This window comes from Labrus bergylta, chromosome 10 (assembly GCF_963930695.1).
Source record: "Labrus bergylta chromosome 10, fLabBer1.1, whole genome shotgun sequence".
Lineage (NCBI taxonomy): Eukaryota > Metazoa > Chordata > Actinopteri > Labriformes > Labridae > Labrus > Labrus bergylta.
In genome coordinates this window covers 5614769-5629341 of record NC_089204.1, presented here as the reverse complement: position 1 = coordinate 5629341, position 14573 = coordinate 5614769, and the positions used below count along the sequence as shown (strand labels likewise).

The 14573-nt window shown below is 42.4% G+C and overlaps 1 protein-coding gene across 1 annotated transcript in view; it reads left to right on the top strand.

Annotated features, from left to right (window-relative positions):
• The window catches only part of LOC109997490 (adhesion G protein-coupled receptor A3), a 197850-nt gene that overhangs the window by 73438 nt on the left and 109839 nt on the right, over positions 1 to 14573 (top strand). Inside the window, exons 11-12 of the mRNA XM_065959473.1 lie at positions 1159 to 1320; positions 1659 to 1892. Coding sequence (XP_065815545.1) covers positions 1159 to 1320; positions 1659 to 1892 — 396 coding nt within the window. The remainder of the gene's footprint in view (positions 1 to 1158; positions 1321 to 1658; positions 1893 to 14573) is intronic.

The window sequence follows — 14573 nt, the reverse complement described above, 5'->3', positions numbered from 1 at the left end:
ACACCGAATTTTACAGTTAGTGTGATGGCTATTTTGGCTAACCAAAAACACACTGTACTAACTCATCAGATCATCCTTATTGAAGGCCAAGGATGGCTCTTTCACATCACTGTAAGACAGTCATAAACTTACTTTATTCTCTTTTTAACTTGAATTGTGACCATATGATACACAATATAGATCACGGGGCATTGAAGAAGACTTAAAAACTAGAAATTGAGACCACCAACTCATTAGGAATGCATGTTTAAGCATGTTCAGCGTCGCTTTTCAGACTTAAGGATATGAACACTCAAGACTCTGATTCAGGTGTGTCTCTCACTTTGAGGGAACTACCTTCAGTCTTTATCTCCACCTCGTCTTTTAGATGCATTTCATACTGTCTCTTTTCTAAATGATACGTTGCCTAATAAAAGAGAGAAAATGCCCCGTGTAGGAGTTAACAGCAGCTCCCAGGGTCAAACAAAGACATGAGGAAGCTTCAGTGGACATCAGCGTGAGACACACATGTTAACATGCTGCTGTTATCGCTTCAATCCCTCAATCGATTCCAGACAGCTTAAGTTTTCACCTCGTATGCTTCCCCCCTCGCTTGCCTTGGCTTTGGACCTGAATGACAATTATTGTTATGAAGATGCATCTCTTTTTGGTCGAGCGGTGTGTTACCTTCAGTGAACTCCTCTGTCTGTCTGTGATTGGAGGTGAGCAGAGGGCCTTGCGTCACGATGAAGGTCAGGTTGAGCTAACTCAGTGAACAGAATCAATACCCGCTCTCAGTTGTACTATTACTCTTCATAGGTCACCTGGGAAGGGGTTATTATTGGAGATACTTTGTGTTTTATTATCCCCAAGACAATGCTGATGAGACCAAACTCATTCATCTAATGAAGAACAGTCAATGAAGAGAACTGTAAGTAAATAGCAAAGTGCCATCCCATGGAAGCGATTAGGCCCCATTGGAGCTGCTAATCTAAATTAAATCTGCCTATAATGAATGAAGCCACCATGGCCTCCCTCGCAGTTCTGACTGGAGATTATAAATGTGCCTGTTGTTGAGGATATGATTGATGTGCATGATGAGTCTGCCTCTCAGTGTGTGTGTGTGTGTGTGTTTGGGTGCACACAGTTTTTCCTACATGTCTGCTCGTGTTCCTGCAGCTCGGGGACTATATCTCTGACATAGCCAGTAACATGATGCTGGTGGAGGAGCATATCCTGTGGATGGCGCAGAACGAGGCCCGAGCATGCACTCGCATCGTCCAGTGTGTGGAGCGCATCGCTGACCTGGCGCTGACCGGAGACAACCAGGTCATTTCTAAGGTGCGGCTGCACTTTGAGACGGTAACACTGATACTCCGGACCACACTCAGGCAGGGCAGAGGTTGATTATCTGACTAAAATGTCCCACAGCTTCACCTCTTTTCTTGCTGCCCAGAATAATGAGAAGTTAATCTGGCTCCAGCAGATAGCTAGAATAAGGCAAGAGAAAGATAAATTGCTTCCTTTGTTTCGTCTTGCTTCCGTCTATTTTTTAACCTCTGTGCTGTCACTTAGTATAAAAGAATCTGCTTAATGACTTTTATTAACAATCTCTACCCTCTCTCTCTCTCTCTCTCTCTCTGTCTCTCTCTCTCTATTTAACCCTTCCCTCCCTCCAGGTGTCTGCTAACATAGCCCTGGAGGCCTTCCTCATCCGGCCCTCAAACTTCCTCGGCCTGTCCTGCACAGCACTGCAGTGGCCCCCCTCCTCTGCCACCTCCCCCCTCCCTGACAGGCGCTCTCACAGTGACAAGGACACGAGCAGAGATCGTGATGCTGAAGAGGACTCGTTGCTCAACTTTAAATGTCACACTGTCAACAGCAGCGGCTCACCGGCCAGTCAGCTCAGCAAGGTAAGTCTCAGGTTAATAAATGGTGTGAAGCTGTGATTCAACTCTTTTCTTTACTCTTTGCTTTGTTGGTAAAATCCTCTGATTCCAGCCTGATGTCAGAAAGCATCTTCTGTCTTTAAAGAAACAAACACTTTTCCATTTTTTAAAACGTGTTCAAATGTACTAGTGACGAAGGAAAGGAGATAATCTCAAGCTTTGTGGTGCCATAACCAAAAGGTAAATGGAAATAAAGACACATTTTGAATAGCTATTTCCTTCTTAATAGTGGGCTACGTCTTAGATACTGGCACAACCAATATGCCAGTGTAAAATGTGCAGAGAGGTATTTTTGTGGCTGTATAATCTAACACTCTGTGTCATCATTACTGCAAGTGCAGCCGCCATCGTCACCCAATGCACGTGACCTGACATGAATGAAATAATCCTTCATTTAAAGAAAACTGTGGTATACTGTAAAGTAAGTAGGCCTAAGCCCTGTGGAGTGCTGGTTAGATTGAAAACACTAGTGGAGATGATCAGTATGACTCAGGGAATACTGTCGCTCGCTGTGAGTCTGTACTTCATAACCATCAACATTACGGTAGGCTGAGAGTCCAACTACCATACCAGTAGCTAGCAGAACTGAAGAATCCAAAAGGTGAAATAGAGAGAACTACACAGCAGCACAGATACAGCCTCCAGGGACTTAGGCTGAAAGCAATGGTAATCATTTTGCAGGGAGACAGTTCTAACCTTTTTCCCCCTCTGGGAAACCCCCCAAAAATTGTTTTTTAGGGGGTCAGTTTCATTAACGTATGCGTGTGAATGAAGAAAATCCACTGAAATGTTTTCAACTTGAGCAAGAACTCTGTGTGAAGCAGGTGTTAGGATTCATTATCGGGTGATTTTTGTTCTCCAGACGGAACCAGCAAAGCATGATTATTTTTTTTCAGATCTGCATTATGATGTTGTTACTCCAGCATCAATCATTTTAATACAACTCCAAATACATGGTAGAAAAATCTGAAAAATGTTAAAGGGGCAGGCACTCCACAGCTTTGACAGAACGACAGTGGCTGGTGTCCATCAGATAAATCTTGGTGCTGATCCAAGCAGGTCATCAAACTGTACACTGGTCAGCCTCATGTAGCTGGAAGAAGCAGGAAAGTTTAACACAGTTCAGGGAGGAGGCCGGTCTGCAGGGGTGAATATCCCTAAGTTATGTTTGACAAACAGATGAAACTGGTTACATCAGACAAAAACTGTCCTTTGCTTTTGGTCAGAACGCATTTAAACTCAGGAGAAAGAAAGCAACTCAGGGAGAAATGAAAAAAAGACAGGAAGAACAGTTTGTACAGCAGCTCGTGGGCACAGTAAAATTAATTCTCTTACCTCACACGGTTGAAGCATCCAAGAAAGATTACCACCGGCACCAAAATCTGTTGCTGCCTATTTGTCGCTGTGAGATGACACCCTGTTTGGATTAGCTGGCAAGCTGTAAATCAGCTGGTGATAGGTGAGGTTGTAGTGGGGGGCTTGACCAGCAAATAGGACAGTTATCTGGGAGTCAGTGAATGTTGTGGCCACTCCTCTGTGATGAATAAGATGGCCTTGTGTCCCTGTCACTTTAAATCAGCCACCCCCCCCCAACACACGCTCCGCCGTGGCTCTGGTTGTGTCAGTCCCAAATGACAAACACCCTGTTGACAGGGGGGGGGGGTGCACTGTGCTGCTGCAGACGGCAGGCGAGACATTCGGCTCCCCTGGCACTAAAGTGGCAGAGTTGTGCAACATTTGAACAGTTTGCACCCTCCAGCTATTCAGTCTGCCGAAGAATTCATTCAGTGTGCCCTGTCTGTGCGTGTTAGTGTGTGTCAGCAGTGAGACTGTGTGTGTATGTGTGTGTGTGTGTGTGTGTGTGCATGTGTGTGTCCTTCAGTCTGCATGCTTATTTCATTTCCTTCATCTTCTCCTCTGGTGAGTCGGTGTCAAGTCTCTGCGGTTTTGTCAGCAATTACGGCACTTAATTCTGGCTCTGGGCTGTGTGTACATTGTGTTCATGTACGTATGTATAAATGCCGTCGTAGAAGCTAAGCTGAGTCAGCTGCATCATGGGAAGGCCACTCTACCAATTTCCTTAAAATCCGCTCCTGATGATTTCCAGGTGGGCTCAGTCAAATCAGGAGCAAACATTTATTTTGGTGCACAGCGAACAAATCATCATGACTGCACTTCATGATTCTGACAGCTTTCTCTCCACTCTCTCTCTCTCTCTCTCTCTCTCTCTCTCTCCCTCTCTCCCTCTCCCTCTCCCTCTCTCTCTCTCTCTCTCTCTCTTTCCCTCTCTCTCTCTCTCTCTCTCTCTCTCCCTCTGTCTCTCTCCACTCTCTCTCTCTCTCTCTCTCCCTCTCTCCCTCTCCCTCTCTCTCTCTCTCTCTCTCTCCACTCTCTCTCTCTCTCCACTGTCTCCCTCTGTCTCTCTCCTCTCTCTCTCTCTCTCTCTCTCTCTCTCTCTCTCTCTCTCCCCCTCTCTCTCTCCCTCTCTCCCTCTCTCTCCCTCTGTCTCTCTCTCTCTCCACTCTCTCCCTCTGTCTCTCTCCACTCTCTCACCCCTCTCTCTCTCTCTCCACTCTCTCCCTCTCACTCTTTATCTTTCTCTCTCTCTCTCTCTCTCCACTCTTTCTCTCCACTCTTTGCCCTCGCTCTCTCTCTCTCTCTCACTCACTCTATCTGCTTTTCTCTCTCTATCCACTCTCTCTCTCTCTCACTCACTCTTCTTTATATGGTGTGAGTGAGAAGTGTGCTGCACTCCTAAGCTTCTGAGCATCACCTTATTTCAAATATAAGCACTTCCCTTTGTGGTCTTGAAAAAAAAGCTTTTTTAAGCTTTTTCTAAGAAAATCTTCAGAGATGTTAAATTGAATCATTAAGTGTGTTGCAGGAATGTGATACCTGACTTTACAATAACCCAGATTTATGAATTATGAAACTCTTTATATCTGAGTGTTCCTTTAGCGACTTCACTGATCTGATACCGATGCATGAGCCTCAAATAATGGCTGCTACGGACTCTCTATGGCTATAGAATGATTCCTGTCACTGCTCTTGTATCTTCCATGACTTCGAGGAGACGGCCTTCTTTGTTGCAAGGATATTTATTGAACAAATAGTTAAACAATGAGTACTGAAGTCTGCAGAGTCCAGAACTGAATGCATGTTCTAGCTCAGCTTAAACACTCTGTGAACATGAATAAATGAATGCAGGATATTGATGCCACTTAACTTTTAGTAAATTAGTCAGATCTCAAAGATCACATAAAACATGGATCTGGGGTTTAATTGCAAATCTGCTTGAAATAAGTATTTTTCCTCAGTCCAGCCAAGAGTGTCAGAGAAACACTGATTTTCAAAATTACTGAAATTACTATCTTTTTTTAAAAATTAATCATTGGGTCAGTTTATTTTGGAGAGAATGCACGATGAACACAGAACAGGTCTTGACTTTAAACAAGCTGAGCCCCCAGAAACTGTAATCATGTTTTCACACATGCCAGAGCTGCATGTGTGAATGCAAACAGCCACATTTTTTTTTACCCAGAAGGTACCCAGACTTTTTTCCTGCCAGCTTATAAAAATCTCTATGTGAAGTCACAGCAGGTAAAAGGCAGAAAAAGTCACCACAAGCGATGTCTTTTAAAGCTGAGCTGGTAAGATCTTGGTGCACATAGGAAACTCACCTTGATGTTCTTTCCCTCCCGTTTTGTTTGTAATGTGAATACGTTCAATAACTGGTCACATTGTGACATGATGTCTTGTGACATCTTCTGTCTCTGCTGTATCACCAGCATCACCAGTGTAGAGCAGAGCTATTATACACACACTACATGACTCAGGGCTCTGATGGAGATTATTACTGAACCATTGGCTAGCTGCTATGGAGAAAACATAGTGATAAGAAGCAGGGCTGCTGAACATTAAAGGCCAAAGCCATAGCGTATCTCCATTAAGTTAATCTTGATTTAACAAGGCACGTTGACTAAGAGCATCACATAAGTGAAGCAGCCAATTTTCAGCAGGAGTTTGGGAGGTGGAGAGAGGGTGTCACATTCGATTTAAATCGCACTCAAAGAGGTGCTTCACTTGAAAATAGTCTGAGAATGACTAAGACGATAAACAAGTTAGCCTTAGAGGACAACAGTCATCTTTGCACAACAGGCAGCAATATCATGCCTTTGGATTGAATTAGTACCAACCAGGAGGGCTAATGACTGTAGCAGAAGTGAAGCTATCACTCAGTATTCTTGGGTATATCTCAGTAAGAACATTTTTTTTTTTTTGTGCGGGAACTCTTGCTGTTTTAAGACTTGATATATTACAGGAAAAAAAAAGTTGTAGAAAGGTCAGTTTTTGTGCATGAGATGAAGGAGTGTAATACGTTTTCCACCTCATTTAGCGAGCACAATGACCACAGCTCGTCCTCCTTGAGCGCCTCACAGTCTCACACCTCCTGAGCCGCACGGTATCCTCAGCTCCGGCTCCTTTTTGGAACAGCTGAGGGGTGAGGAGCGGCTTGCTGCTGCTCCACAGCACTTTAATGGTGATTGTTAGAGGACAGGAAAGTGACTTCAGCAGCCCATAAAAGGGCTTCAGTCCATTCAAGCTATCATCACCCTGCAACAATATTGTCCTTTCGCTCCCTCCCCCCCTCTTCTCTCTACCTTTCACTGGGCATGTGGGAGAAACTTCACCAATTACTGAAATCTGCTGCTGAGCCATGTAGGCTGAATTTTTTTTGCACAAGCTCTGGCAACTTCACAAGATGAGATACTTATTATTTCAAGACTGAATTTATTTTTGCATAATTGAATTTGGATATTCCTAAGCCTGTGAAAGAGTTTTGCAAAGAGCAGTGTATCTTTTGGATTTGGAAGTTTCCATTAAATCGTTTCACATGTTGTATAAAGTCCTCGTGCAAAACCCCCCTTCTGGCCAGCTGCTTGGTTTTGTAGCTTTGAGTCACTGAGTGAGAGATTTGGTCATCCTCCTGCTTTACTCTCAGTTTGTGACTTCAATATTTTCTGCACCTGTTAACAAGCTGATGCTTCATCCTGATAAACATGTGAATGGTTCAACACGAGTAAACTGATCGTAGGTTTGTGGAGACAAGTTCTTACATAGAATGTTAGTTCTGTAACTAAGGGATATTATGTAACTCACAAGGAGTTATTTTCTAATCAGATTTGGGCCACTTTCATATGATGTCCTAAGAGGCTCATTTCATTCATATCAATCCTGTGTGATCATAAAACAAGTGGATAGCCTTGAACGCAACGCATCGGAGCTCAGACCTCATACAGACTTGAAAAAAACGAGACAGGAGTGGAAAATGGATGGCTAATAAGGTATTGTGTTGGTATTTATAAACTAGTGCATCAGAATATTCATCCTAGGTCTCTTTATACATGACAAGATAATGGAGATATATTTTTAAGGCCACCACTACCGCTGCAATTTTGTAAAAACTAAAACTTTATCCTAAAACTTTGCCTTGGGATAACTATCCTCTCTATCGTCCCTCTGTCAACAACATGAGGCAGACGTGACACAGAGTTCTCTTTAAATGATTCTATCAAACACAAAATAAGCAGTCATGGCTGCTTCTTGTCACAGGGAACAAAACAGAGGCTGAAGCCCCCCTTGTCAAGTGGATTTTTTGTGCCCAGTCTCTTAATGCCCCATGGAGCAGGCTCTTGGTAAGGGCAAACCAAGCAGCCTCCAAGAGTCAAATATGAATCCAATGCAGACAAGTTTAAAACGGTAGTTCCTTGAATGTCCACATGAGGAAATTACTCTTTTCACATAAACATACACGTCAATAGGACTTCAAATGTCAAATGGCTGTAATAATCAGATAAGATCAATGTGACAAAGAGCGACTGAGATTATTAAAAAGGGAATCAGGAGACACTTGGAGTCTTCTCTGTTTTACAGCTGAGGTGATAAACGATGCTCAGATTAACCCGACAACAAGTGCTTTGTTTTAGGGAATAATCCATATTGGATTTTAATTGCATTTGTTAAATGTTGATTGTTTAATTATCACCTTGTTTTTGACTTAGGAAGGATTAGATCCCTTTAATCAGCCTTTAATGCTTTATTGAACTCAGGCCGTCGAGCTCCACATAATTTAAGTCCGGATTTCCTGCAGCTCTGCTTAAAAGCAGGAGTGAAGTGAGCCAGGCCTGAACATCTCAGAAGATCTTTCTCCATTGAAAAAGTGCAGCTTTGTCTGATTACTCTGGTGCACCTTCGCAATCCTGGTGAGTCTGTTATGCTGCTTTATAATTTTGTAGACAGATTCATATTATTTGTAAAAATGGACCACATAAAGGTTGAGGCCTTGTATTATCTGATACATGAATGCTAAAAGCGTTGAGTGTTTGTGTTGCCATGGGAGTAAGTCTCACATCTTTCAGCTGACACACAAATCAGGGTCTCAGGATCATCTCTGCAGGAACTTGTACACAGAGTGATTTTCACAAAGATCCGTCTGATGAAGCGCAGCAGTACAGATCGAGTAGAACACATCGGATGTGCATGTCGTGTGTGGTAAACAGACAAACATTATATGAGCAGTATCTCTGAATGGAGACATGAAGGTCTGCTGTGTGAAAGTAGCCATCTTTTCTCACACCAGGAAGGCAACGGGTGTGTTTACAGTGTGAACTTAGTGTTGGATAAACATGTGTGTAGTATCAGGAACATGGACATAAATGTACATCATTCAAACTCTCTCACACACACTCACACTCCATTATGACTCATCTGTCTCGTCTGTCTAACACACATTACCTCTGTTTGTTAGAAAGCAAAAGCAATATGACTAATACAAAAACAGGCAGAACTGATGGACTAGTTGGAAGGAGGGTCATCTCATATTTTTAATACTCCTCAAATCCTGTTCACATTTGGCAGGATGAAACTACTTCAGATTAAAAACCTATTTTTTTTTCAGTGTTCTGGCTGAGGCGACAAGCAGCAGACTTTCTGACAAACCATTAACAGCCATACAAACAGAAGATTGCCCCGGCTTGGTGCATCCAGTCCCCACATTTTAACCTCAACGCTCCTTGAACCTCACCACTCCTTTCCACTTGCTTGTGCTAAATTTTCCTGAATATATCCTGCTGTTGTCTCACATCGGCTTAACCTGACTACAAGTGGAAAATTAACTAGGGGGCTGTTGTGAAAATTTCTGGGTAAAAATGTAGTGACAATTTTGGCTTATAGCATTCACACATTCAGCTCACCCAGAAAAATGGTAGGATGTTTTTCAGGAGTTTTTTTTTTTTAAAGAATGGCTTTAAGGAGGTGTTTCTTCTAGGCTGTTGCCCCCTCGTCGTGTTCCTGACTGTCTGAGTGATCTGATCTCTGTCTCGCTCTGGCAGAAGCTCAACACCGTTTAGAGACGTTTTGGGTCCAACTGGACTAAGACAGAGAGCATATGGCCCCGCTGTGCAAACACCCTGCCAAAACATGGTGTAATAAAACACAGTCCTCCAAATATGTCCTCTGATGGGTCTTCTGTAATTTCACTGATACGCTATTAATGATAAAAGACCAAATAAGTTTTAAAAGAACCCTTCCTTTTTCCTCTTTAGGAGACTGAGTTCTTCCAATATTTACTGTAGCATCAGTGGTGCTGTCAGGATTAGATGTGATGGTATGACCAAGAACTTTGTGAAAGCTTCTACAATTCTACTATTCATTTAGGAGACACTTTTATCCAAATCAAATCAACTATAGAGAAGGAAAACAATGTCAGTAAGTGCAAACAAACAGCTTTAAGACGGATTGGACACACAGGTGCTGACAGGAAGTAACCACAGGTAGATCACTTTTTCTGTCAAGTCATCAATATATCGTCATCAACAACAACATCGTCAGCTTTTCTTGAGAGTCCTAATCATCATCAAAACCATCATCAATATCGTCATCACCAATATCATAAAGGCAGGTGTTCATAAGGAGCTGGGCCTTTAGCTTTTTTCTTAAAGGTTGAATGGAGTTTGGTAATTCGTTCCTTCACCGGGGGGGCGACAGAGGAGAAGAGTCTAGTTAGCATCTTAGGACCCTGTTGTGAAGGTTGGATCAGACGCCTTTCATTGGCAGAGCGTAGTGGACGGGAGGGAGTGTAGACCTGGATTATAGAGTTTAGGTAAGGAGGAGCCGCTTTCGTCCCTGTTTTTTAAGCGAGCTACAGAGTTTTAAGTTTAATGGGAGCAGTAACTGGGAGCCAGTGTAAGGAGATGAACAGCGGAGTGATGTGCTCTTTTAGGAAGGTTGAAGACCAGTCGTGCTGCAGTGTTTTGTAACGTCTGCAGGGGTTTGATAGTGCATGTAGGAGCTGTGTAGCATGTTCTGATAGGTAAGGTCTGATCTTCCTGATGTTGTACAGGGCAAATCGACATGACTGGGCAATTGAGGCCACTTGAACCTTTGCTGGTCATCAATCATGATAATCTGTGGCTGATCTGGAATGACAAGGAGCTCGGTCTTTTAGAGGTTGAGTTTAAGGCTTATCGTCCCAACGTCCTTAGGTTGCATCAGAAATGGCACTAACCCTAACAAAATCAAGTTCAAAAAACAATAATTTTAAGAGTTGAAAACATGAATTTATGTCTGTTTGTTTGAAGGGCATGCATTGATTGTAAAGGTGGGTTTGTCTGTTGAACCTGTAGATTATTTTACTGAGGGTTGCTGCCCAAGTGGGAAACTTTTCCTTTGCACAGCTCGACTGGGAAATCAGAAAACAGTTTCCTGTTCAATCATCATTCTTTTGCCTAAAATAAATATTAAAAATAAAACATGCTTAAACCATATCTGAACAGAGAAATCAAACACTGACCTGATTTTCCTTTTCGCTGGGTTTAGTGAACTATTTGTAGCCATGTCAGCTTCCTTCTTGACATTTAGATGTTTGAAAATCTCCTAAAATAAGCCATATTCTTTCTTTCAGATCCCCAGTAGAATTGTATTTTTACATCTCCTTGTGTGTTGAGTATCTCACCCACATATCAATATTACAACACTGCTCGGGTGTAGTGTGTAAATGATCACATTTTCCTCTTGTCGCACACTGTTTCACAGGTCTACTGAAGACCTAATTGGCAGAGATAAATCTGACATTACATTTCGGTTATTCTGAAAAAGTCAGTGTCAGAAAGCGTTCTTCTGCTCTGTCTTCTACCCGTCATCTCTACACACAGCAGAGTTCGCTTTGACACTCTCGCTTCAGATATTAAATATGTGAACATTTTCTGCAAGAATCTGGTAGCATATCTTTGGAGTAGATGAAAATTGTCAAACTTTAAAAGCTTCGTCTCTTTGAACTTAAAAGAAAAGACGGGTTTGGTGAGTTTTGGTGTGTATTTATGTGATTGACGGTTCCTTTTTGGATTATAATGGTACAATTGTTTCTACGGGATTTCATTCAAAATGTATTAAGCTTAACACATGTTCACAACATTTTCAGCTGGATAAAAAGCTTAAATTGTGTATAGGTTGCATGTACGCTTGGGTTGTCACCAGTTGATCCAAAGAAGTCATTCTTTATGAATATTCAAACGAGGCCTGAAGAGGAATCGTTCATTATACCATGGATACTGAGACTCTCTGATTCTGACAGCTGATAGGGAGATTAACTGGGCAGCGTTACTGAACACCTGAGGCTTAATTAAAACGCTTGAAGCACCGGGATTTGTGTAACAAAAAAAGAAAATGAGATTAACACAAATATTACTTGTTGGGTATTGTTCGTTTTATGATGAATCTCATTTTCCAAATTAGATTAGGGCAGGAAGGAAGGGAAGACACAGTGCCGCTGTGGATCAGTTGGTAGAGTTGGTTCATCTCTCAACTGGAAGATCAAGGGTTTGACCCCCAGCTCCTGAAGCCACATGTCGAAGTGGCCTTGATTAAGATACTCTACAAAGCAGCCTGTGCGATCAGTGTGTGACCTGCGATGAAAAAGCGGTTCGAGTAGTCAGAATACAATCATTTAGTCCATTTCCAATTGAAATTGGGCTTCGTCGGCTAGGAAAAAGGTTGCTGAAGTGGCTTCCATCATACATAAGTCAAAGTCCTGCACACTGTGGGGATGTGCAATAATATTGTTAAATCCTGTGACGATATGAAATGCAATAAATAAACAAACACAAAGAAAGTGCACATTAGCTATAAAGCATAGTTTCCATGTCTATCTGCTGTTCTTCATGATTTACATAATGCATGTGTTTGCAACAAGTTCTTCCTGAATCCAAAATATATCAAACTGTTTTTTTCTCTCGACTAAATAGGTTCAAGGTATCTTTATTATCCCAGAGGGGCAATTTGGTGTACAGCCAGCAGTAAAAGAGACACAGCCAACAAACAATAATAGTAAATAAATAGTCACCAAATACATGATTTTATCTATGCAATAACACATTCTATTTCATCCATCAATTATCTGAAACACTGCCTGTTGCGGAGGGCGGGAGCTGATCCCAGATGTGAGAGAACAAGAGGTGGGGTTACACCCTGGACAGATCGCCAGTCAATCACAGGGCTGACACATAGAGACAGACAAACAACCACACTCACATTCACACCTATCAGCAATCTAAAGTCAGCAGTTAAACCTAACGAGCATGTGTTTGGACTGTGGGAGGAAGCCGGAGTACCTGGAGAGAACTGACACATGCACAGGGAGAACATGCAGACTCCACACAGAGAGGCTCCTGTCAGACAGGGATTCAAACCAGGAACTTTCTCGCTGTGACGCAACAGCGCTAACCACTGCACCACACTGTGCAGCCTGCAATCTATTTCTTGTCTGCTTTTAATTTGAAATAAAAAAGTGGTATGCTGAAAAGATGTTGGGCATCATACTTTTTCCAAAGCTGGATTGAGTTTTAGATCACAACTTTTTTCAGCTTCTCATAGGCGGCTGACCTTTATTTGGTATCACGCTGTTTAATACCACAGAGTGACTGTGTTTGGAGCAAAGTCTGAACTAATTATCCCTAAATTACTCCAACATATGGCGTCTTATTCTATCTCCCAAGTCAGCAGGCATTATCCTTGAACTGAATTGCAGAATTGTATGGTTCAGTGAGGATGACAGTTTGGGACAATATTTACCACTTAAGACCTCCCTCCTCCTCCTCGTCACTGACAGGTAATTAGTGGAGGCCTGTAGGCTGAACTGGTGGAGTACTCCCCACTCCGTCTCTCCTCAGATAGCCTCCCTTGTGCTCCACAGAGCCCCACTGCTTTTTAATCACAACCAAACAGCTCTACATGGGTTTGTGTTTATTTCTGTTTTTTATTTCAGGAGTGTATGTGGACCTGTTTGAGCTTTTTTTTGGTGCGTTTGGATGTGTGTATGCGTCGGCCCTCCCTGCAGGTTTAGGACTCCATCAGGGGACAGTGTAGCTGCAGAAAAGAGCTGGCGGCTGCAGCACAAACAAATCCTCTGTGTCAGCGAAGACATCTAAGACAACTAAATCTGACCCAGTTTGTCCCGAGCCAGTAAACATGCTGCTTTATGAATGTGAATACTTAATGCTGTGATAATTCTCCTCTAATTGGAATACGTTAGAGATGCGTTGTGTACAGTGCTCTAATAAGCAATGGAGGATTTGGAGTACTTAACTCCTACATGAACAGAGCAAGGACTCTTCATTAGCTCGTTGACCTGCTGCTTTGCCCCTCCTATGTGTGCAGGGCCACGAACTGAGGAAGTCGTCCCTCCATATTTGTCATGCAAATGACCAGAGGTTAATTGTATGGGGGTTGAACTGCAGTCAAGTGTCGGAGTCAAATGGCAGTGTGCATTAACATTGACGGGCTTTAAGGTTTTATTAGTTGATGTCAAGCCTCATAATTAAAAGAGGGTTTGAAGTGAATGTGCGTGGGTCGAAGAGTATAATCTGAAAGCATACACATGTTTGTGTGTCTTTATATGTGAACACATTTATTCATATAAGAGAAGCTACAGCTGCTTGTTTGGGTCTTTGATAGAAAACCCTTACATGGAACAATATACAAGTAGTTGCTCTTGTTTTCAGTGTGGTCACAGTAAATGGAACCTTTTCTACATTGACAGTTTTGAAAAATAAAAAGGATATCTGAACGGATACATCCAGCAAAATTATCCATCTGTGCAGCCACTGAAAAAACAAAACCTTCTCTGTTAAACATCTGGATCCAGCCTGATCAGCAGAAGGGTAAGCATCAGGAAGAAGAGTGATGTCGGGAACTAACACAAGCACATGGATCCTGTGGAAACTGCGGCTGAGAACATGTTGGTAGCTCCTCTACAACGCCTTAATGTGACTAATCGATTATGTCAATTACTCTTCTCTTACTCTTACAATCTACTCTAATGTCCATCTTAAGATCATATTGCAGAGATGTGGTATCATTGCAAGCCAAAGCGATCTTTAAGCCTTCTCTTGTTGGAATTGACGATTGGCTGTATAAAACATGGACGCAGTCTTAGTGACATCACCCATTGATTACTGAAGGGGAATTTTAAGGCCCAACGATGGCAGTCACCATTTTTGAAACGGCTCTCTCAACCTAACTTTTGGTCAAACTAGTAACAGGCAAAGAGGTGAAACTAAGGTTTTCCTTAAGCCTTCTGGCAAACATGTA